The 23,554-nt window shown below is 43.7% G+C and overlaps 3 protein-coding genes across 7 annotated transcripts in view; all 3 read right to left on the reverse strand.

Annotated features, from left to right (window-relative positions):
* The window catches only part of radil (Ras association and DIL domains), a 28,187-nt gene extending 21,915 nt beyond the window's left edge, over positions 1-6,272 (reverse strand). For all 5 annotated transcript variants that reach the window (XM_047579297.1, XM_047579296.1, XM_047579294.1 and 2 more), the window contains exons 1-4: positions 5,824-6,272; positions 3,240-3,335; positions 2,909-3,023; positions 654-1,182 (exon numbers count right to left, since the gene is read on the reverse strand). In XM_047579297.1, the coding sequence (XP_047435253.1) occupies positions 654-1,182; positions 2,909-2,992 (613 nt within the window). In that variant the 5' untranslated portion in view covers positions 2,993-3,023; positions 3,240-3,335; positions 5,824-6,272. The remainder of the gene's footprint in view (positions 1-653; positions 1,183-2,908; positions 3,024-3,239; positions 3,336-5,823) is intronic.
* A 580-nt stretch (positions 6,273-6,852) lies between these two features.
* mmd2a (monocyte to macrophage differentiation-associated 2a) lies at positions 6,853-16,897 on the reverse strand. The gene is made up of 7 exons (XM_047579476.1): positions 16,300-16,897; positions 13,056-13,137; positions 12,663-12,823; positions 12,427-12,501; positions 12,215-12,316; positions 10,821-10,890; positions 6,853-10,721 (listed from the first exon to the last, which is right to left on the reverse strand). The coding sequence occupies exons 1-7, from the start codon at positions 16,311-16,313 to the stop codon at positions 10,518-10,520; spliced, it is 708 nt and encodes a 235-aa protein (XP_047435432.1). The 5' UTR covers positions 16,314-16,897; the 3' UTR covers positions 6,853-10,517.
* A 1,038-nt stretch (positions 16,898-17,935) lies between these two features.
* arpc1b (actin related protein 2/3 complex, subunit 1B) lies at positions 17,936-22,559 on the reverse strand. The gene is made up of 10 exons (XM_047579461.1): positions 22,405-22,559; positions 21,694-21,832; positions 20,786-20,890; positions 19,857-20,079; positions 19,659-19,766; positions 19,294-19,518; positions 19,131-19,206; positions 18,769-18,968; positions 18,459-18,549; positions 17,936-18,369 (listed from the first exon to the last, which is right to left on the reverse strand). Exons 2-10 carry the CDS (start codon positions 21,755-21,757, stop codon positions 18,331-18,333), a joined length of 1,131 nt encoding a protein of 376 aa, XP_047435417.1. The 5' UTR covers positions 21,758-21,832; positions 22,405-22,559; the 3' UTR covers positions 17,936-18,330.
* Between the last annotated feature and the right edge of the window lie 995 nt (positions 22,560-23,554).

The following is a 23,554-nucleotide window of genomic DNA, read 5'->3' on the forward strand; positions in this document are numbered from 1 at the left end:
GTAAAGGTCACGTCGTGATTCCTAAAGAATGTGGATCAGTTTTCCTATTGCTGCATTGCAGATGTAAAGAGTTTAGACCAGTGAGCTCGTCCCTCAGAGTATCAGGCAGGTACTCAGTAGGAAACGATATCATGGCGCTGTAGTACAAATGTGCCATTCATAAAAACATCAGAGTGCCCACACCTACCTACACCGCTAGTTTTTAAGGCTTCAGCTTTCACTCAATCAATTGACCGGCTCTCCGTGAAAATACGTGTGTGTGTCTTCAAACAATTCAATTATATAGACTCAGCCTCTGTGTCTCCGATAAGAACTCGGATATAAAACTGTATCCTCAAAATACCTCCAGTGGTGAACACACAGGAGCAGCAATATCTTCACTACAGGATAATAACTACGACAAAAGCTCTTATTCTGCATCTCACACACACACACACACACACACACACACACACACACACACACACACACACACACACACACACACACACACACAGACTGCAGAGGAGCTAACGAGCTGTGCTTTTCTGCTGAGTTTGACGTGTTAAGAGAGGAAGGGAATTAGACCAGCTGCTGTGTGCGTGTCTGTGTGTGTGTACCTGTCGATCTGTGCGTGTGTTTGTGCGTGACTTTGTGTTTGTGCGCTTCCTCACCAGCAGTGATAGTATCCTTCTCCTTGGCGTTGAGTTCCTCGACCTCTGCTCTCCTGCGCAGCTCAAACCTGCGAGCGTGTCCTTCTCTGGGTTTCCACAACTCTTGGAGCAACAGCGGCTTTTCGTTGTCCCCGAGCGCGCGCAAGCATTCAGTCCTCCACCCTCCTCCTCCTCCTCCTCCGATCCCACCTCCCCCGTTCCCACCTCCGCCCTCCAGACGTCCGATAACGTCGCACAGGACGTAAGAGCTGGCCGCCTCTTTGTTCAGTGAGTAGCGTTCGAGGGCCTCTTTCACCAGTTCCTGTGCACTGGAGCGCGGCGTGGCCAGGACACTCTTGTAGTTGGCACCTGCACAAATTTCATCTCCGAAAATCTTCAGCACCCCGGGGGCCGAGCTCTGCGTGGAGAGTTCAGCCGGGTCGTCCGCCGGTCGCTCTGGTGGTTCGGTCGCCGTGCGCCGCTCCCCACGGGTGTTTGTTCCAGTTTCTGCAGGGACGCGGTCTCTGTAACTCAGAGTACGGTACAGGACCTGATGAACACACAAAAAAACAATGAATGGACTGCAGGGCAGAAAAAAAGGACTGTATATTCAAACTAATTACAAAAGATGTTCAGACAAGCACAGTGTCTCAGTTTATTTCATAGATACATTAGATGACGGACATCTTTGACCTCTACACATAAAGTTAGATTCTGTATGTGACTCTCACAGAAACATTTTGACTTGTCAAAAAAGTACAAGTAAAACTACTTCTGTGTCCCAGTTTTCCATGGCTCCAAGCCAGAATACACAAAAACAGGACCGTTAAAGCAGCCTACCTAAAGCACACCTGTGTTTTTCCTGCTATGACGAGCTAAAACATCTTCTCTGAAAAAGTCAGGGATGCTGCAAGTAACTGTGCTCAGGGCTCATAGGTTTAACTGTGATAACATGCTGATGTTTACCAGGTAAGATGTTTGCGTTACATTACAGTTAAATTAAGGAAAAATCTCGATACCTGTAAACGTGTTTATTTCTGTTGACTTTTGGAGACAGCCTCAAGTGGTCACTCAAGGAATTGCAGCTTCTGCTTATACACCATATTGTCAAAAGTATTCGCTCACCAGCCTTTACACGCATATGAACTTAAGTGACATCCCATTCTTAATCCATAGGGGTTAATATGACATCGGCCCACCCTATGAAACTATAACAGCTTCAACTCTTCTGTAAAGACGTGAGTGTTCATGGGAATTTTTGACCATTCTTCCAGAAGCCTGTTTGTGAGTCAGACACTGATGTTGGGTGAGAAGTCTTCGCTCTAATTCATCCCAAAGGGCAGAGGTCAGGCCAGTCAAATTCTTTCACACGAGGCTCTCTCACCCATATATTTATGGACCTTGCTTTTCATCAGTCATGTTGGAACAGAAGGGGTCGTCCCCAAACTGTTCCCACAAAGTCGGGAGCATGGAATTATCTATGCTGAAACATTCAGAATTCTGCAACTTAAACTTCACACTTGGCACAATCCAGTCAGACAAGTACCGTTCTCCTGGTGACCACTAAACCAAGATTGGTCCATCAGGTTACCAGATTGAGAAGAGTGGTCGCTCCAGAGAACATTTCCACAGGTCTAGAGTCCAGTGGTGGTGCTTTACACCACTGCATCCGACGCTTTTCATTGCATGTGGTGATGAATGGTTCGAAAGCAGCTGCTCAACCACTGAAACCCGTTCTTGAGCTAATCTGGAGGCCACAGGAAGTTTGGAGGTCTGTAGTAATTTACTCTGCAGGAAGTTCGTGGCTGAGGTGCTGTTGCTGCCAAACGCTTCCACTTTGTTAGAAAACCACAGACGGTTGACTGTGGAATATTTAGTAGCGAGGAAATTTCACAAATGGACTTGTTGTACAGCTGGCATCCTATCACAGCACCACGCTGGAATTCACTGAGCTCCTGAGAGCAAAGAATTCTTTCATAAACGTTTGTAGAAGCAGTCTGTGTGCCTATAGGTGGTTGACTTTATACACCTGTGGCCACAGAAGTGATGGGAACACCTGAGTTCAGTTTTTTAGACTGATGAGCAAATACTGTCCATGTGTGTTTTAATAATAATTTGGATAAACTGCATCTTTTAATCCTTACAATATGTGAACCGAGCAGTTCACTAAAGCTGTATTAATATTTTACCTTATTTAGTCGAACGTTAATTGAACCCAGATGGTCACTTCTGACCAGAATGCTCATGTGTTTGTGTTTGTTTGTGTGTGTGTTTACCTGTGTGAAGGTCCTGCTCTGTCGTTTGAGGCGGCTCTTGGATGGTAAGGACATACTCGCCCCAGAGGAAGAACCGTAGAACATGATGCTGCCGGTGGCTTCACGAACCCCACAACTGGTGAACAAGGAAATGTGTTTTAAATGCTTCATTTTAGTCCAGTGTCAAGGGGTGTAATATTATTTTTATACACACACAGCTACACGCCATACATTTAACTTCTCTAAGATCTTAAGCATGGAGGGAAACTACTAGTATATATATATTATGTACATTGTATCCACCATAAACAGACCATGAAAATGAAGTGTGTGTATGTGTGAGGGCAATTACCTTGATGCAGTTACGTATTGTCACCTCTATGTGCAGCAGCACCAGGAAAAGGTTTACAATCGAGGGTCAGATGCTTTGCATTTCATTTTACTGTCACTGGAAAAACAAAACAGATGATGCAATGTCAACAGAAAGAGACACAGTTGAGTTTTAAATTCTTTTTTTAATTCAATCGATTCATTTTTGTTTTAATGCCTCGGGATCCCACATGAGGAACATGAAAAGCGTTGCTAGGCAGAAGGTTTTCTGAGATACTTTGCCGAGCTTGTTGCCACAGCAACCTGACGTTGGATAAACAGAGAGTAAAATCCAGACATGAAAATTTAATTCTGCATACACTCTGATCAGACATAACATTATGACCGCCTTCCTAATACTGTGCAGGTCTACTTTGTGCCTCCAAAACAGCTGTGACTCATCAGAGAATGGACATGGACCCTTTGATGGTGTCCTGTGGCGTTTGAGAACAGGATGTTGTGAGTGGGGGCTTTTGAGTCTTATCGGGTGGAGGCGAGGGGTCTCTGTGGATCATCCCACATATACTTGATTAGTTTGGGATCTAGTGAATTTGGAGGCCAGATCAACACCTTGCACTTGTTTTTTTTAGTTGTTCCTAAAGCAAATGTGTATGTCAGGCTGCATCCTCCTGGGGACGGCTGCTGTCATTATTACTATGGGGTGGGGGCGTCTGGTCTGGTCTGGTCTAGATGGGAACTACAAGTCTAATTAACATCCACATGAAAGCCATGCAAAAGTTTCTCAGCAGAACATTGTGTTGTCACAAGATGATCAATGTTATTCACTTCTCCTGTCAGCGGTTTTAATGTTGTGGCTGATCTGCTGAGTATAAAATGTGTATGGCAGCTTCTTTGGACTTTACATCTTTTACAATCAGATCTTAATGGATGTTTTGTACAAGCAAGAATTTCATAATGTCATAATACCATGGCTGATTGGCGTACATTGCTGTTCTGAAAAGCCAGCTGTCTGTATCTGATAACCAATACATCATGTATTCTGTGTACTCACTATTTTTTTAAGACAAAAAGTTGGTTAATGTAATTTTCAGCAATAAGAACGTCTAATTGCAGCAGAGCAATGTAATTTTAAATAAACCTTTTGGAGATACATCAGTACAATTTTCTTCCATATAAAACAGATGGACCTGCCTAGCATATTTTTTATGTCTGTAATCAAGAAATACGTAATAATTGCCACTGCGAAACATTATTAATTAACTCATTCACCGTTTAGCTCATAGCTCAACGGACAGAAAATATTGGGTAGCTCCAAACTACCAGATCTCACGCAGGCTTTTTCAAATGCTTCGTTTTTGACAATGATATAACACACAAAAATAGAAATCATCCTGAAAATCAGCAAAAACGTTATTACTTTATGGATAAATTACTTACGAAGATTAACAATTTCCCCCCTTCTTTGTTTGGTTCAGGGTTTATTATATATTTTTGCATTTTGCCCGACTCTTGACAGATTAAATTCTATTCTTGAACTCAATATACTTTAGCATGTAATAATCAGTTACTGCCTTCCTTCATCCAGGTGGTGTATTTTAACTTCAATAAACAGCTCTGTGTGTCTGTATGTCCTCACACTTCATTGTTGGTTTTGCACGAACTCTTTTGGCGTAGATCTCTAATGCACACCAGATGAAAGCATCCTGCAGTGATTGCAACTTGTCCCCTGCTCATACAGGATATGATTTCTGTTTGTTGTTTGTTTTGGGGTTTCTTTTTTTTTTTTCCTGCAAATATTTGGCGCACGTCCCAAAAGGTGTTGTTGTATCTGACTCTGCAAAGGCTGGTGGGATAACGTGACTATTTTAAATGCCCTCTAATCCACACTAATCTGGCTACTTGGCCGCAGTTAACTCAATCCTGGGACCAACACGCCCCTCCTGGACCTACGAACCAGAAGGAGGCCTAAATGTTGCTTTGGGAAAATTGGGTTGCGTTTTGTGACCCGGGAGGTTGTGTTACATTTGGTAACCGTGTCACACAGACTTCTGACTTGGCGTCTGCCCTTGTCTTCACTACAAGAAGGTCAGAATTAAACACTGCGTTGAGACAAGGTAGACGCCAAAAAAAAAAAAAAAAAAAAAAAAAAACGGGCCTGATAACCACTAGAGAGCAGAACTTGTGTCCACCGTGGGCCTGGCCTTTGTTTAGAGTCGGTCCGTCTGTTTACGATTTTGGACTCGCTGGTCGTCAGTGGCAACCGCCGTAGCAACAAAAGGCAGGAGAAAATCCTCAGAAATAAATCCGCTGATGAGTCGTCAGGCGCGGCACTGAGCGCTCACAGCCCCCGGCCTCTGCCCGTCAGCAGGTGTGTCTAATCATTGCACCCGAGTTCATTACGCACAATTAATTATCGGTCAATAGCCCGCGAATATCACCTGGAGAGCTCGAGCGACGCGCAGACAACTGTGAATATTAATTCTCGTCTGAATGCTGTGACGCGTCTGGCCGCGGATAAAATAGGTCGCGCAAAAGTTGAGTGATTCCAGCAGTGACAAGCCCAGTCCCCCGGGGGCTCTCCTGGTGTCTGTTGCGTTAGTACTCACGCTGCCTGCAATGCGTGGCTCCATAGTGCTGGGGAATCCTTCCTGGCGTCTCTCTCATTCCGTTACCCCCCCTCCTACAAGGCAGAAAATCCCCGACAAAATGAGGGGAAAAACACCCCGCTGCCCTTTTCGGAGCGACAGCAGCCGTCGGGGGCTCCCGCCCGCATCCCCCAAAACAGCCCGTTAACTTGGACGACAGCCAGCCGCCGTGGGCTCCCGTCTCCGTGCGCACATCTCCGCCGAGTGTCCAGCAATGCCCACAGCCTCCGGCAACCGCATTCCCACATCCACAGCGGTTCAGTGCCGAGCCGCGACGGAAACAGCCGAGCTCCGCGCGCTACTTCACCTCGGCACACCTGCTCTGGTACCCGAGTGTACGGAGATGACTCCCTCTGGTGGACACGGGTGGTACGAGCGCGATACGGAACCAGCGGCACACAGAGGAGCAAGAAAACACATTTCCACTAAATAAAATATGTAATAACATCCCATGTCAAACTTTCAAATATGTAGATCTACTACAGGTTGTTTTGATGTTATTCTGCAACTTTTTTTTTTCATAATGCAGCTGAAGATGAGGAGAATAGGTGTCATTTCACTCTTTTGTGGGCCATGTTTATATCCAAATTCACTTATAGCATTTACAATGTTATATATATACACGGAATCATTAAAGAAAAGTTTATGAGAAACATAGATATTATTATTATTATTATTATTATTTATATATAAATCTAGCGGTTGCATTGATTTTTTTTTTTAAACAAATCAGTGATTTGCATCATTTCTTTCTCTGATTGCACACTGTTTTAGGTGTGTTGCCATTTCAAATGATTTTGTCCTTAAGTATAGGGACAGAAAAAGCAAAAAACAAAGGCTGTTTGGTGTATGTACGCTGCATATTTCCAGTATGCAATTAATAAATTTACAAAATGAAAATTAAATAAATTTTCCTTTAAAAAAAAAAACCTAGGACGTCAGTGCCACACAAAAAAAGTGGAATATTATAAAATGTGGAGTCCAGGAATATACTGCATGAAAAAAGCTTTTTTATTACAAGAGAAATAGAAAAGATAAAAGCAGTGTTGGCATCGTATCGGCTTATCACAGCACAAAAAGCACCACAGACACAATAACCAGTATGAAAACTAGAGAAAGTGAAACACAAAAGAGTGTGGGTTAATATAATCGGCCTCATACGACCGGAAAGAAAACATCAACAGGAGTGAGAAGAGACTCAGGAGCTCCACAGTCACAGAGCATCTATAAACAATATGCACAAAGGCTTCATGGAGAGTTTATAAAACCACAGAGATCTGTACAAAGCCAGGTGGGCACTGGATGTCTGAATGACACAAATATTGTTACCAAGACAAGACAAGACACACAACAAATCCTTAACTTCATCTGTGCGCAGCCAACTCAACCTGTGGATGTGGTCAAAATACTGGCTGCGATAAAAGCAGTGAACTCTCAGCTCCCAGAGGCTCAAGTAAACACTGAGAGTACGAATGCTAAGAAGTAGTGTTGTAATTAGGAACAAATTCATATATATATATGTGTATATATATGATTTGTAGCTAAATATCATGATTTGTAGCTAAATATCAGGCCATGAACTGAAGGAGACTTTGCACCTTTTCTCATGTAGTACATGCATTAAAAAATCTGGCACATGCATCTTAAAAGAGTTCATCACAGTGAATCTGATGCAAAATTTGAGGAGTCTGCAGTAAATTTAGAAGATTATCAGTTTCTAAACGAGCTTCTGTCTTAAGCGTCCTCTTGTTTGGCGAAGTTTCACTGTGTATAAAGCCTGCAGACAACATTTGTGGCAGCTGCCCTACTTGGGGGATGCGAGTATGTAAGTGAAGCTGCACAGAGCATTGAGGGAGGCAGCACCACCACGGCTACTTGTTAGCAGACAGTGTTCGACGTACCGCTCAGTGGTCCTTGAATGTGGCCTCTCAGACTTTATAACCTGAGAAACGCACAGCAGCGGTGAAAAATACAAGGAACGTCTTTGAATACCAGGTGATTTGACCTTTTGGTCCTCTAGCCACTTTTATCATACTGTACAGGCGTGTCCAACATACAGTGTGTCATGACAAAAAGTACGTACATACATACACGTATATTTGAATGTGTTTAAGGTACATGCATTCACCTGTAAACATAGTCTCAGCCGGTTAAGAGGCTTTGGATTTATGGAGTCAGATAGGACGCGTACAATCACGTACACACACCGCACCCACACACGCACACACACCTGAGATGCCTTAATATTGGGCCAGATTGTTCAACAACACTATAGCTTCGGTTTCCTTTCAAGTGAGAGACATATATGGTAGTAGTGTGCTATCAGTTACGGCAGTAAGTCAGTCCTGTGGCAGTGTTGAGTCAGACAGCGGTCCCCTCCGAGGTCTCAAACATGTAGCTTTCAGTAACTATTGAGTGGTTTCCATTAATTTAGGATGAAGATAATCAGATCACGAGAACATCAGAAGAAAATATAGATAAAGTCAACGTATACTGTAGGTCTATTATAATACTGGAGTAATTGTACTGATGACATCTTCACTTGCTAAACCTAGTCAACAACAGTAAACTATTAGAATTCAGTTAAGTATGCTTGATAATCTACTGTGTAGAGCGCAGTAAACGTGGAAGCACTGAGACTATAACCACACTTATCTGTATGTTCAACGTAAAATACATCATCTACAGTCATGTTTGATTTGGATATCACAGTAAGTCACCGACTGAAGCAACGTCTCTTAAAACCATTCAGTGTACTACAGTGTGGATAGCACAACTAGTATCAGTAACAGTAATAATACTATGCGGAGCTCTGAGCTGGAATAGTAAATTACTGATGTCGCAACATCATACTGTATAGATACTCAAACCGAAAACATCTCCTATTAACGATGATAACAGTTGCTAAAACTAATTCCGATAGCCAAGTTAGCTAATTGTAAACATTGTCTTCCTCTTAACAATAAGACAATGCCCTCAATTCAGCTGCAAAACACTGAGTTTGGATGTGCACCAGAGAGAGAAGTAGTAATAAGAATAGCTATTAACCCCTGATCATTGGAATGAAACCAGAATCCTGCAAAACGCTGGAACAGAAAACTGAAATGAACGGAAGTGGGAGGGAGAGGGGGAATAAAAAGAAGCTGTGTCCACGTTCAGAGGAGGCCTCCGCTGAGGTTCACGCCGATAGCGGCCACATGCCGCCGGGGCCGTGAAGGCTCATGTGTACAGTACGTGCCAGTTAACTGCTAAACGGTGCATTCAAACGTCTTCGTCAGCTCGTGAAGTCAGGAGGTATCACATTATATGTATGAGGTGTCTTCGGGTGGGCATCAGTTACTAAGGAACCAACGCAGGATGTAAATATTGCAGTGGTGTAGTTTACATAAAGGAGGATGAACCACTACTGTCACGCAGCCAAAATCCAAAGTTCTTGACACACTCACCCATGTTGTTTTGACAAGCTTTCCAAGGAGCAGGAAGTGTTTTGTGAACACATTATAAATATATATATTTTTTTCTGCCCAGGTCTTCAACTCTTAGACTAAACAAAGAGCTGTGACACACGACTCAAATGGCCAATCATCGGCCCGCGTCTAGCCGACTGTCCTGCACCACTGACACTATTATTTGAAGGGTAACTAGGACTAGAAGTGAGCACAAGAATGAAGCACATGACAAAGTCAAGAAGGCACACACAGAAGGCTCTGTTTTTTTGGGGTTAAAGGAACTGAAGACTGGCAGTTTGTAGCTCCTCTGGTTTCCCTTTTTAAATAATGAATAAAGACTACTGCCACCTGCTGGTGTGGAGTCATTTCAGAGTCTACACAATAGCGGGCCGTCGACTGTGGTGTCGGAGGCGACGCCACAGGGGGACTTTGTCGCTGCTAGCTTGATGTTAGTTTAGTGTGTCTGTGCCGTTAGGTGCACACCTGTCGACGCTATTCTGCACCCGTTCTGGATCACGTTATTCTGCTTATTGAATCTTTAGCTGGCTTCCTGCTTGTCGAAGATTTGGTCTTCATCAGTCAGTATCTGGGGCAGGTCTGGTGTCCCCAGAGATTGAATCTAAACATGGAGGAGCAGCACCCAGTTTGTATGCAACACGTATCTGGAGCAAGTTCCCTGGAAACTTGGGGTCTGCGTCAACTCTCAGTTATTTAAAAGAAAATTCAGATCCAGGCTTAAACCCTTCAGTTTGTCCCTGCAAGTGTTTTTATACTATACTTCCTTTGCCTATTGTGTGGATTGGGAGAACGTTGTAAAACATTTAATTTTGATATACAGTTAAGATTTTTCATAAAGGCCACTGGGTGGTTAAGCATGATTTTTACTGGTGGATTAAAATGACTTTCATCTTTAACCTGGTACAGTGTTGATCAGCAGCCAAACCTGTCAAACCCGCCTCAGTTTGTCTGTGACTGGTTTGCCTGTCGTTTGAAGGCAACATCTTGGTGATAATCGCGGACGAGTTGACGAGGATCACCTGAATGCACCATTAGTTTTGGCCTGTGGCTATAGACAGTCCGGGACTGTCCTAGAAGACACTCCTGTAGCTTCTAGATGAGGCAACCTCTTAATATGGACACAGCTCCATTCATCTCCTTGAAATTGCTCTAACACAGGAGTTACTTCCTGTGAGGTCAGCGCTGATGTCATCTGGAGGTCTGGACTTGATTGGGCGGCTGGGCGTAGAGGTACTTCCAGATGGCGTAGTAGTGTATGGCCGCTCCCATAGCTACGAACAGATGCCAAATGGCATGAGCGAATGGGACGATGCCATCACTCTTGAAAAAGACCATCCCCAGGCAGTAGCAGGCTCCACCGACAAGCAGCTCATACAGCCCAGACTGCTCCGGCTGGGAAGAGGGATTAGGTTTATTATTAGTGGGGTATTGATAAAAATTCATTGAGATAATGTTTGAACTGTGCAGAACAGGAGTAGAATTATATCTCACCATTGAGAGAATGACCAAGGCTGGAAAAACCCCCATCACTGTATAGCAGATCAGCTCCATCAGCTTATACCTGATACAGAGAGGAACATTTCAGCATGGAGTTCATTCTTAACCTCAAGAACAGTAAGTAAAGAGTCCAAAAGAGTTTCTTGAGTCTTCTTCAGCTTTTCTGGCCATGACCTGGGTGACCGAGAACCTTCACAGACGTAGGTTTAAGAAGGCTGACGTTTTTATTAACCTTGGACTCTTGGTGATGAAGAGTAGATGATGCCTTCAATGCAACTCACGATTTGGTGTAAAAGTGGGATTGTACACAAAAAAATAATAATAATAATCTTGTAGCTCTCATGAAACTTCTCATGAAATTACCTTTAACCAACAAACTGTGGTGAGTTACAGGAATTATCTTTACTTCAACAATCAACAGTGTTGACCTGCTCAATATGTGCTAATGTAAACGATCATTTCTAAGTTGATAATAAAATAAGGTTGTTCCACATAGTTTATTCACATTATTTGAAAAGAAATCTTTAGTTGTTATGCGCTTATCAAAGTTTTCATGCTGGGAGGTCTTGCCCAAGGACACAACAGACAGACGAGGACTAGGGCGGAACTGAACCACTAACCTTTCAGTTTAGACTGCACACAATATTAAGCTGATCTTAGCACCAGAAATACTGAGCCAACTGAGTGCATTAAATATTGTTAGTAACTTAAAAGTTTAATCTAAATCAATAAATGTATTATTTTGTATAACGACAATGCGTTTAATTAAGTGGTTGTAACAGGTCCACTGGATAGTTTTTTAGAGTGTACTAACATGAAGCCAACAATGAAACAGACCATAGGGACCACAGGGTCAAATGAAGGATTCAAAAATCCTTTTAAAAAAAAAAGTCTGTATATTTATTTGGTGGAAAGCTGCATCTGTCCTAACTACAGCGTACACTTAAACTGGCATTGATTGTATTAAATGGGTCTTGTTCATGGCGGCTAAAGTGCATTTTGCTGCTGACCTCATTCACATCAGTTCATTGCTTGGGTTTTCTGCGAACATGCCGACCGCCATGTATCCTAAATATTAAACTTTCTATATAAACCCCACTTTAAAGAATACACACTGTCCCTTCAGAGTTATGAATTTAATTGAATAATTGAATCTGGTGTTTTTATAATATAAACTGCGCTGCATCGCTGTATATACTGTAAGTCACATATAATGACTCCTGAGCCAGTTCCACCTAATGAGGAGATGCAGCCGCAGAAAAGGCTAATATGTGGACAACAGAGCATAGATTATTGTGTTGCACTACTGCAGTATTGATTAGCTGGATAAACAGAGAGAAAGAGAGAGACAGTCTGACTACAGAGAATGCATGAATGTTCAAACAGACCTCTCATGGAAGAAGAAGACGTAGGTGGTCCCAAAAGACGCCATGACCCACACCAACCAGCGCATGTGACACGCCCAGGGACCCAACTCGCGCAGGTTCAGCCTACAGAAGCATCCACAGCGGGACACAGACACACGTATGTATACAGGCTCATCGCAGATTACTGTATACACGCACACCAACACAGACACTCGTCAGATTTGTTTATTTACCACGGGGCGTAGGAGGCAGCAATGAAGAAGTAGATGACAATCCTGTCACACATGTGGAAACAGTGCTCCACGGACCTGGAGGGAGAACATGTAGCGTGAGTGCGTCTAACATGCACCAGACATGGAGGGCGTGCGGTGTTGTTTCTGTTTCTGTTTGTACTATTTAATCTCATACATCATCTGAAACATGATAACTGGGTATGAATATTGCATGCACAAGTGCTTCTGTGTTGTACCGTAGGTGGCTCTTCTTCCAGGCCACAGTGTGGAACAGAGTGGAGATGATGAAGAGCGAGCTGAGGCCCGCCCCGTACACCCAGGCCGACAGCCGCTCCCATTGGTCCTCTGACTGGAAGTGCAACACGGAGCTGCCCAGCAGGCTGGGGATTATCCATAACTAAATGAATTCACAGCATGAATGACACATTAGATATACAGAGACAGACAAGCGTGGTGGATCAACTGTGGATCTTGCGCATGGTGTGGGTGCAGTTTTAAAACAATCTGGCAGTGTCATTTATCTGTTATGTAACGATGTTTTTTTTTTTTTTGTCTCATCGAGCGTGTCACTTTGTCTGGGAGAGAAGGTTAATGATCACTTTCTGTGATGCGTGTGTGCGTGTGTTTACCGCATGCGTGGCACAGTTGGCAGCATGCTCGTACTCTGTGGGCTGGTATCTCTTGTTAGGAGGAACGCGGTTGTTCATAAACCTGAGAATGATCAAATATAAAAAAAAATAAACAAGCATGAATTAGTGAAAATGAGAAAATAATGAAAATTCAAAAAGGATAAGACAGTGTTATTAATTTCTAGTTCTTAAAGCAGCAAGGCTACAGTTTCCTGGAAGTTCAACAATTAGATAATTAAAACTTGTCTGTAATTGTACAAATGTAACTCTGCTACAAAAACATGAAGAACAACTTCTGTTCTTCCAACCTCTTTCTATTTTTTATTACAACCGAGCTCAGGATATTAATATTAAAGACATTTAAAATTTTTACTTTCACCACCAAAAAAAAAAAAAAAAAAAAAACGTAAAAATAAGCTATTAACTGTGGTTATGTAACGTTTACATGAGAAGTATTAAATATTAAATGGAGGTTTGTGAAATGAGGCAGAGAAAGTCCCAAAAACACGTTCAGCATGTATATTCATAACCACTCGTGCCTCGGTAACGCGCTCATAAAATTTCACCCCACCCTCTCCTTTTGCCTTAGCGACGAGAGCTCGTGCTACAACATGTTGCCATGACTGCTGTTGCCTGGCAACAGCGGGTAACCACGATCCCGACTGAACCAGAGGTTTGTCCCGATGATCGCTTTGATAAAGAGTTTCCGTGCGTGCGCGCATCCATCACACGCATCCGTACACGGACGCACGTGTGTAAACTCAGCTCTCGTCCACAGACGAAGAAACTCAAACAAACACAGACCAGCTCAGGAGGTGGCACTCCGTCAGTGATGTCACTGTTGTCATGGAAACCACAGAGCAGGGATTGTCTTCTTTTCTTTTTTTTTCTTTCTTTTTTTTTTGACGCCAGAAAACTCCTTGTTTCTTTAATCTTTCCCTCTCCATCTCTCCCCACCTCCCTCTCTCCCCCTGCTCCCCAGCCATGACTCCTCTCTGCTTCCCGGTGATTAAATTAACATGCAGGAGGGGAAATTGACGACGACATCCATGCACACAAACACAAAACGCATGCATGCAGACGTGAGGCGCAACCCCTCCCAATTTTTTATGCTGCATCTTGCGGGGCCAGATTTCATAAGAGACCCAGATTTAGTGTCTCACATGTACACACAAGCACGCATACGCATTGTCCTGAGATTGGTGTGACTCAAAAAAATGAGGAGCAGGGTGCCATTAAAGGGGATACCACGCAGCGCTTAACACAATCAATCAGCTTTTACAAACCCTGGCGTTCCAGTCAAATGGAAAAATGGCACTGACCCATGAGCTACAGAGCTACGTTACCCTGAAATTATCCCATGGAGTATATCTGTGTTGTTGTGCAGCACAACGCAACATGTTTACTTCCGTCACAGACTGATATATATGACAGTCTTGATCACAAATAGACATATAGAAACAAAAAACTGAGGAAATCCACCTCACAGAATGACAGTTATGCTAAAGACGAGGCTCCTCCCTCCTGTTCTCTTTGACCTCCTCCGCTGTGTTCATTAAGCAGCTGTTTTTAGAGTGACACCCATTCAGAGCTATTAATATTAACCGACCCAGTCCAGAAACACATCGTCCTGTCCCAAATAAAAGGCTTCCTCCTCGCCCCCGTATCCGACACGGGCCTCTCGCTGTCTGACTGACTGAGTCTCTCCTTGGTGTGCATACTAGCATGTGTCAGTGCCAGGCCCAGCAGGCTTGGCTGGGTCATTAATGACTTTATCAAGCTGGCTGATAATTAGCAGGCCAGAGGCCAGGCACAGAGACACAGTAAGTGGACGGAGAGGAGCAGAGCAGTGGAAACATCATGAAAACTGCTCTCGAACAACAGCAGGGTGGACAGAAGGATCGCTCTCCGCTCTGATGTATTTAACCGCAAAGACGTGAACCCAGTTAACGGTGAACACGGATTATTATCACTGGATATTTAATCTCCCAGTGATGAAGTTATTTGTCAAGCACCTGATTAACAGCTGCTTAATGAGAAGGATTGTTAGTTTGTCTCATTGTTTTTTGACTGCAGCAAAAAAAATATGTCAAAGTTTCTTCAATCTGATTAACACCGTGTACTGAAAGAAATATGTTAAATACAATGAATGCAAGTTACATCGTGAAGTATTTAGATTTTAAGCCTATTTTTCAGCCTATTTGTCTTTATGTGTAAAACAACATCTTAAAAACCCAACATGATGTTTTTGAGCACTATAAAAAGACAAATTATTCATGTTAAATAATATAAATAAATAAATATTTAAATATATATATTTATTTATTTCCATAATTTGGTTTTAATTTGACTTCTTGCTTAGATAATTCATTGTCGCTACCTGTCAAATTTTGAAAATTCAAAGCAATCAAATCAATGTAAAGGGAGGAATCAACCATAACATGAGCACAGTTAGAAAACAGGGGCAAGAAATGTTATGTAACTAAACCATCCGCCTCCTCAAATTGTCTTATGCTGTTAAGCAGCTAAAAATATAGATTCCATGCTCTTATGCAAGACAACTGATATCACGGCCAATAAATACTGATATGATGATTCTCCTAGGCCTCAACGCACAGTGAAGGAGGCGGTTTGTGTGACTTCCTGTGTCAGCTGAGGCGATTATGGAGAACAGAGGCTCTGGAGTTCTGATTAACGACCAACGACATCAAAACACCAAATATGTGCATATCCTCTGCTGTGGCCATTTGAGGATTATTTTCTACATATATATCATAATAAACATATAACATTTAAAGATGTCATTCAGAGATCTGGGTATTTTATGGTACAAATTATTGATCAGTAAATTGGAAAAGCAACCAACATATGTTTTTGTGCCAAATGATGAATAAAGTTGAAAAAGCTGTGTATGGTGAGGGTGCGTGCGTGGCCTATTGTATGTCACACAGAGCGCTGCACACAGAAAGACACACACGAGACACCAAGATGATGATGAAGAAGAGGAGGAGGAGGAGGAGCGGGAAGGAAGTGACAGGTGTGTGTGTTTGAAAAAAAAAAAAAAAAAGATGTCATGAATATAAACCCTGAGCCAGAACATGCATCACTACTTATTACGTGTAGAAACACAGATGTTGAGAGACTCCCAGCATCGTCCTAATCACAGGCTCCGGAGTGATGTACGCCTCTATTAATCTGACACTCATTCTGCGCGAGAACGATCACAACAAACGACTTCACCTACCTTACAAGATTCATTTACAGTGGAAATCAGCAACAGTTTGACAGCAGACAGTAGGGCAGCGCGGCTAAAGCCCGGATCCCCCCTGAATTCAGCCGCTGAGACGGATCAGCTCAGGACGTGGACGGGGAGGTTTAATGTAACGCAGCGAGCGTCGCCTGTTCACCGTCGACGTCTTGTCCTCATCTCAAGCAGCACCGGGAGACAGATGCATCCCGACACAGCTGCCTCCATAGGGTCCGGTCCGGAAGTGTGGGCGTCGGGGACGGTGCTCTCTCTCTCTCTCTCCCTCTCTCTCTCTCTCTCCCTCTCTCTGTGTGTGTGTGTTCACCTCGTCACGACTCAGTGTGGACGCTTGTTTTTCATCACTGAGCGCTGCCACATCATTTGGCGGTGGGACCGACTCGCAGCTTTCCGTGCTCCTGCCTCCGTGTGAAAGATGCAGCTGTGCGTTGGCCAGCAAGTGACCAAACGCACTGTCGCTGGTGAAGCTTTTACCCGCTTTCACTGTTTGGTTTGTTCCTGCCTCCGTTTGTAAAGAAACTTGGGTCCGTTTCCAGTGTGACTCGCACCACTCACACTCAGCTGTTTCATGAAAACAAATGAGACAACCTGATGATGTCACTGTGATGTCAGCGGGACTGTTATCCTGGGTGGATTTGGAGACTGCACGCGTTTACAGAACGGTGCTTCAGATCACTGATGGATGAGACCCTCTGTGACGTCACACACAGGATTCCTGAAGAGAAGTTTTTAGGATCAGTGTGTGTGTGTGTGTCCAATGGACTGTCGCCATCTTGAGTTAGGCCCAAAGAGGTGGAGCTGAGGCTAGCAACTTGTGGCAACATGGCATTTATGTCATTTAAATAATAATAATAATTCTAAAAAAAAAAAAAAGAACAAACCATGACCCATCACTGCCCGACCCTGCAGACCATTCCCTGGGAGGCAGTGAGTTATCAGGGTTGGATGGTGAGGGCTTCTAGTCAGCACCATGGGGACCCAACCTTATGACTTCGTACCCCACTCCTCTTTTAGCCTGCCTGCAGGTCGGGCACCGCTGAGGCCCATTCATGGAGGCCTGGAGTGGGTATTCCATTCAGTCACACGGTGGTCCCACCACACCGTCTAAGAACCGCAGCACAGTGTGGTATCTTCACCCTGGAAGACCGTCGTGCACTTCCAGCTACCCAACTCTCCTTGGCTACCGCCACCTTAGCCGAGCTGGTTCAGCTGGGTGGGATATCTGAGGTTTTCATCATCAGTGATAGCTGGGATAAGCACTAAACCCCAGATTACCCTCTAGAGTCTAGACATAAGCTTGTATGAATGAATGAGTTATGAAAAAAAAGGTTTCAGGCTGTAAATGTGTTTATTTTTTCTGAAAAGTTGGAAATTTTTATCTTGGTGTTCTTTGGGTTTCAGAGTGAACCTCAAGTGGTCATTCAAGGAATTGCAGTGTTTTGCATTTCTGCACAGGCTTTGTTGTTCTTCATTGATGCTTGTTACAAGCTCAACCCATTTCTGTTTCCTCTTCTCTTTGAATGATGCATTTATTGATGAAAAATCCCTTCCAAGATGAACTGTGAACACTCTCTCTCACACACACACATCCGTAATGAATCACAAGGACGTTGAGTACTGAAATAGCAACCATTTATTAAGTGCATATTATGACCAGCATAAGCTTTTAACCAGAACAGCCTCCTTTCATCGTGATTAATATAAAATACCTGCTGCAAGCGTTCCTCTCAAACCGAGATCTCTGGACTAATCTAACTCATCAAGTACCATTTGCAGGCCTGTTCTCAGTCTCACGGTATACAGCGATGAATTTAACAACCTCCAGGCCGAGAGCCCCAGAGGGTTTACAAACACCATTTGACCTGAAGTCTGATCGTTTAACATATAAAAAAAAAATAAAAAATACCTGATTAACATATGGCCGAGAAGCTTTGTTGTGTAATAAGGCAGCAGTTTTCTTCATATATCCTGAAGTGACTATACTTTGGGCAGATAAATGTAAACTTCAGTTCAGACTATCTTCAGGTTCTTCATAGCAGACTCCAGACTCTGAAAAGACATGGGCGAACACATGAAAATCGCGCAGATAAGATCGAAGTCTGGAGATGTGACGGCGTGTGGGAGGGTGTTTGTGTTACCTTGACATCCCAGATGCCCATTCCTCCGTCCATGCCGGTGGTGCAGAACTTGGTGCACTGGTTTCTACCTCCTTCCAGCACAGAGATTTGGCTGTAATACACAAACACAGTGTATTAACATACAATGTGGGAAAATCACATGCAGCTTAACTAGGACCATAATGACAATACCTTTCACACTGTACAGATTTTATTTAGGTTAATGGATAGTTTTGGACTTTATGCTTAATTTTACAGCATATGAACTACTATTGATGCATCACACAATTGTCTAAACAGCCTAAACTCAGAACTCTAGTTTCCTCCCGACCTGATGCTGTTCTTATGGAGAGTGTTCAGGTCCTTCTCAGTGCTCTGGGTTTCGGAGGCTCGGCGGTCCAGGTTCTGGAAACGCTCCCTGGCACTGATGCCCTTCTGGGCTGCCTGCTTAGGAACATCCAGCTTGCCACCAAATGTCAAGCTGCCTTTGGCACCGTCATATACAAACAGCACCGGGTAACAGTCATGGCCCTGGAGGAACAGAGAAACAGCAGGATGAAAGCACGTGGAGCTAGGAGATAATGTATATTTATGTTTTGGATGGTGAATATAATTTTTGCTAATACTATTTTGATGGCATCCTGCTATATAGTGGATATAGTGGTCGACGGCTATGACGTGTTGATTACTTACAGCTGCTACTAAGCTGTTCTCAGTGATGAAGGTGACGCACAGCAGAGGAAGCGTCTCGGAGGTCAGACTGTTCACCCTGTGGATGTCATTTAAAAAAAGTCAGCGTTTATAACACGTAAACGTAAAAGCACACACCCAGGCACGTCTACCCGTCTTCTCTTACGTGCCGGTCTTGCCTCCCTCTGCAACACACATGGTAGAGTCGTGGGAGGTCCAGGCCAGGCGGTTTCCTGAGTGCGAGAAGCATACGCTGTGCACCCAACCACCGCCTCCTCCTGAGCTCTGAGTTGTTCCGGACTCGAACAGCACCTCCCCAAACGGCATCTTGCTGCCCCAGGGAGTGGGGCCGGGCTTCTCCTCCACCTCCTTAATGTAGGCTGAGAACACCCTGTAGTGTAGAGACGTTTTTGTGGAAGTGAGTGTCATTTATAAAGACAGGTTTGTGTTTTGAGGAGTCCTAAAGCAGTATGTTCAAAGTTTGTTCACAGTTTTTCTAGAGTTAATATGGTTACTTCAAGGCAGAAGTACCTGCATTTGAAATCACAGGACCCAGCAGCCAGCAGGACGTTGTTGGGGTGCCAGTCCAAACTCAAGATGGTAGAGCGGATCGGCTTCTTGATGTGCTTACACACCCACCTGCAGGTTACAACGCACCATTATAGAATCCACAGAATCAACAAATACAGCCTTGCATGTGAATAACAGCCCCTAACTTAGAGTCCTCACCAGTCATTTTCCTGCTCAAAGTAGCAGATGGAGATGAGACGTGAGCCGCTGCCAACGGCAAACTTGTTCTCTTTCGGAGACCATTTCACACAGCGGGCGGCGCGATTGATCCTGAGGATGACCAGGGTGGGCTTCCATGTTCCCTCTTTGAGGGTCCACACGTAGGCGTTACGATCTGCTCCGCAGGTAACGATGCGGTTGCTGTCGGGAGCCCAGTCGATACCTGCAGGGAAAAGAAACTGTTTGTCACTCTGTATCACTCATGGGTTTAAAAAATAAGGACATCATCAAATGCAGCCTAAATAAATAATCTATAGTCTATAATTACTATGTTAGAAAGGAGCAGTTTTTGTTTTTAAGAAGTGTTATAGCCATAATAAATGTATGTATGCTAAACTGGAAACTAAGGCCAAGTATATATTCTGAGGCCATTGTTGGTAGTTTCATATTAATCATGCAGACATGAGCATGTGAGGAATCCTCTCATCTGAATCTCAACAAGGACGGCATTAAAGCTACAGCTCTGAGAGTATGTTGCCACCTTCTGTCAGGGAAAAGAATTACACAAGACTCTTGTATCTCAGTCTTTACTTCTTTCAGAGCTCTCCAACTCTTCCTAGCTTCTACTTCATTCTTCCTGATCGCCAGAGACAATAAATTCATAGAACTCAGGTTACATTTGTAACCTCTATCATTGGCTGCGGGATTACTTCTCGTGGTTCTAGGTCACTCTATTGCTACGATGTCAGTATATTCACCAAAATGTGGATTTATGTCCTCAGATTTGTTGTTTATTTCATAAAAATGGATGAACCCACAGTCGTGATGCTTTTACCCATACTGAAAAGAAAGTTACTGAAAAACCTTGCATTTTTATTACATTAACTTTGACTGAGCGTGCGATTTAAGTGTGCGTTTCTGAATCTCACCTGTCACCTGCCCATTGTGCTCCTTCAGCTCGTGGATCTTGTTCCACTTGGCCCCATCTTTCTTGAAGATGTGGACCTCGTGGTTGTTGGGGCACAGGGCGATCTCTGCAGCACAAAATCAAAATGTAAGCACTCTGCTGTGCTTCGGCAGAGAGAGAGAGAGAGACCGTTGAAAATCAATAAAACATAAAAACAGGAAATTCATCAGCGCGAGCACAAAGAACAATGTGACTGACATGAGTTTTAGACGAGCTGATCGGTGGAGCGGAACACAGAACAGCTGACTGGGTGCACGAGAACGGGGAAAGTAGAGAAATACAGTATGTATCTGCCTGGAGGCGGCGCACAGACACATGGTATCTTTAAATAGACAAGAACGGCAACCTCCCTCTTCATAATGTTGTAGCAAACCCTGCATGTTTCAGTCAGCCGATGAGTCAGAAGCAGCGTTTTGTCTGAGGACAGCAGTATGGCTGCTACAGTGTGCATTTTTGTGTGCAACATGAATAAACTGTTATCTTTAGCTGGCTGGTTGTAATGAAACTGCAACTCTATGAGTCTATGACTCGGCCACAAGCGTCTGTAACATCCGCTTTGCCCAGAAACCAAAGCACTGATCAAAATACAGCCTAATATGGCATTGGTTTCCTCTGGTTAACAGAGCACAAGAGCCTCTCAGAAAGGCCTCCAGACGCCACCCTCGCTGTTACAGGAAACAGGAAATACCTTCTCCCACCTGGGAGCCAATCACAGACCTCTGCCTATTACAGTGGTCGCTCTTTGACGCGAACTCTAGTCAAAGTGAGATGTACCAGGATGTCTGTGATTAGCAGTGCACAGCTCCGAGATAAAAATCACTTAGAGCAGTGAAATGCAAGTGTCCAATCGGAGAAGGCGGACCGACTTACGCGAGCGATCTTTGTTCCAGGCATGGCAGCTAATTGGTTCCAGCAGGAAGCTATGGTACGCCATGGCCAATCAGAAGTCACGAACAGACCAGGAAGTGGGGAGAGGAACCAGGGGCTGGTGGGCTTCAAACTGTCAGGTCTAAAAAAAAAACAAGAAGTCAGAATATTCTTGTTGAAAGGAAGTCGCAACAGAAGGTAAAGAAAGACACGACGGAAGTTAATGAAATTTAGAGATATCGTTATAGGATTACGACATGAACCAAAACTACTTGAGCTACAAAAAAACACAGCATCAGTTGTTTTTAACTGGAAAAACACTGAGCTTATCAAGTTGAGTTAATGAAATCCAGACTTTCCGAGGAATGAGAGGAACTATGCAGGTCAAGGGTAGCACACATCCTTTAAAAACAAACTACACTGAACCGTTAAAGCACGCCACCAGGAAGAAAGAAAAAAAAACTTCAAACACCTCCATCAAAATCCCTCTACCAGCATTAACTTATAAACAAATGTTACATAATATCCACATTTCCTTGCTCTGTGTGGGTGAGTGTGTGTGGGCAGCAGGATTGCCTGTTGCACACTTTGTGTTTTCTCTCCTGGAAATGCATTATACTTCCAAAGTGTGTGTGTGTGTGTGTGGGTGGGTGTGTGAGCATGACATGTCAAAGCACACTCAGTCAACTGTTAAATATTTTCTAGCCTACTTACCCCGAGGGCAGGACAGAAATGAATGGATGAGCAGCTACAGAGATGGGAGAGAGAGAAAAAGAAGAGGGAGGAAGAGGATCAAACGAAGAAGAGAGGGAGTTCAGCTCGCGGACTCTGGCCAGTCAACGCGAACGCCAACGACAGAGTGAGCTCAAGAAGAGAGAGGCTGAGCTCAACAGAGGGGAGGAGAGGTCAGAGGGGGAAGTGGAGGAGGGTACAGTGGAGCTCAGGAGGGGGAGACATACAGGAAGTGTAGGCAGGTTCGGCTCAGAGTGGAAAAAGAAACCATGGTTGTAAACGTGTAAAATGTGACAGAACGACCGTCGAAGTTTTGATATTTTTAATGTGAACAAAAGGGGCAAGAGGAAGGTAAGGCTGGCGAAGAGAGGGTGGAGCACGAGCACAACACAATGTTAAAAAAAGGAGGAGGCTTAAAATGTGGGGGGAGGCAAAAAAAAGCATGAAAGACACGGAAAAGAAGGGGGAGGGACCGATGGTTGCCTCTGCATAAAGAAAGAGGAACAAGTTCAAAAAAAGGGAAGAAAACTAAACTGTAGAAGTGGGAGGAGAGCAGCCATTCGGCCCCGTTTCTCTACTATTCTTTTCTTTTTTTTAAGCAGATCAGATATCCCAGGCTTTTGTGCTTATTGAAAAGCAACCCTCACATTTTCTTTTAGGGCTAGAAATCAGCGACTGGTGTCTCCGACAGGCTCCTCCGTGTGGCAGGACTGGATTTTCCCCCATCGCTCATAATTTCCATTTGGAGTTAGTCGGAGGAGATTAGAAAACATGGGAGTCGGTTACAACCTACAAATCAGAGCTCAGTTTAATGAAGTATCGTGTCTACACAACGGGGCGTCAGGTCTTAATCACACACAGCCCAACCACTGCATCTCATCTTTAATATCACTTAAGGGAGCCATTAACAGGACGCTTAATTTAAAATGTGTGTTTGAGTTGTAAATGACACCATTGTTTTTTTTTCTGTCAAGTTCTGATAATCTACTCATAAAACACTGGAATTTAACAGGCTGTCGTGCATGTGGTGACCTATTTTACCTCTGATCCTACTTAGAAAGTTCTCCTTTCATGTCAGATTAAAGAGTTGAAACAGCTTCTTGATCTCCTTCTGTCTGTTTGTACAAGTATA

The sequence above is a fragment of the Mugil cephalus genome, chromosome 2 (genome assembly GCF_022458985.1).
Source record: "Mugil cephalus isolate CIBA_MC_2020 chromosome 2, CIBA_Mcephalus_1.1, whole genome shotgun sequence".
Taxonomy (NCBI): domain Eukaryota; kingdom Metazoa; phylum Chordata; class Actinopteri; order Mugiliformes; family Mugilidae; genus Mugil; species Mugil cephalus.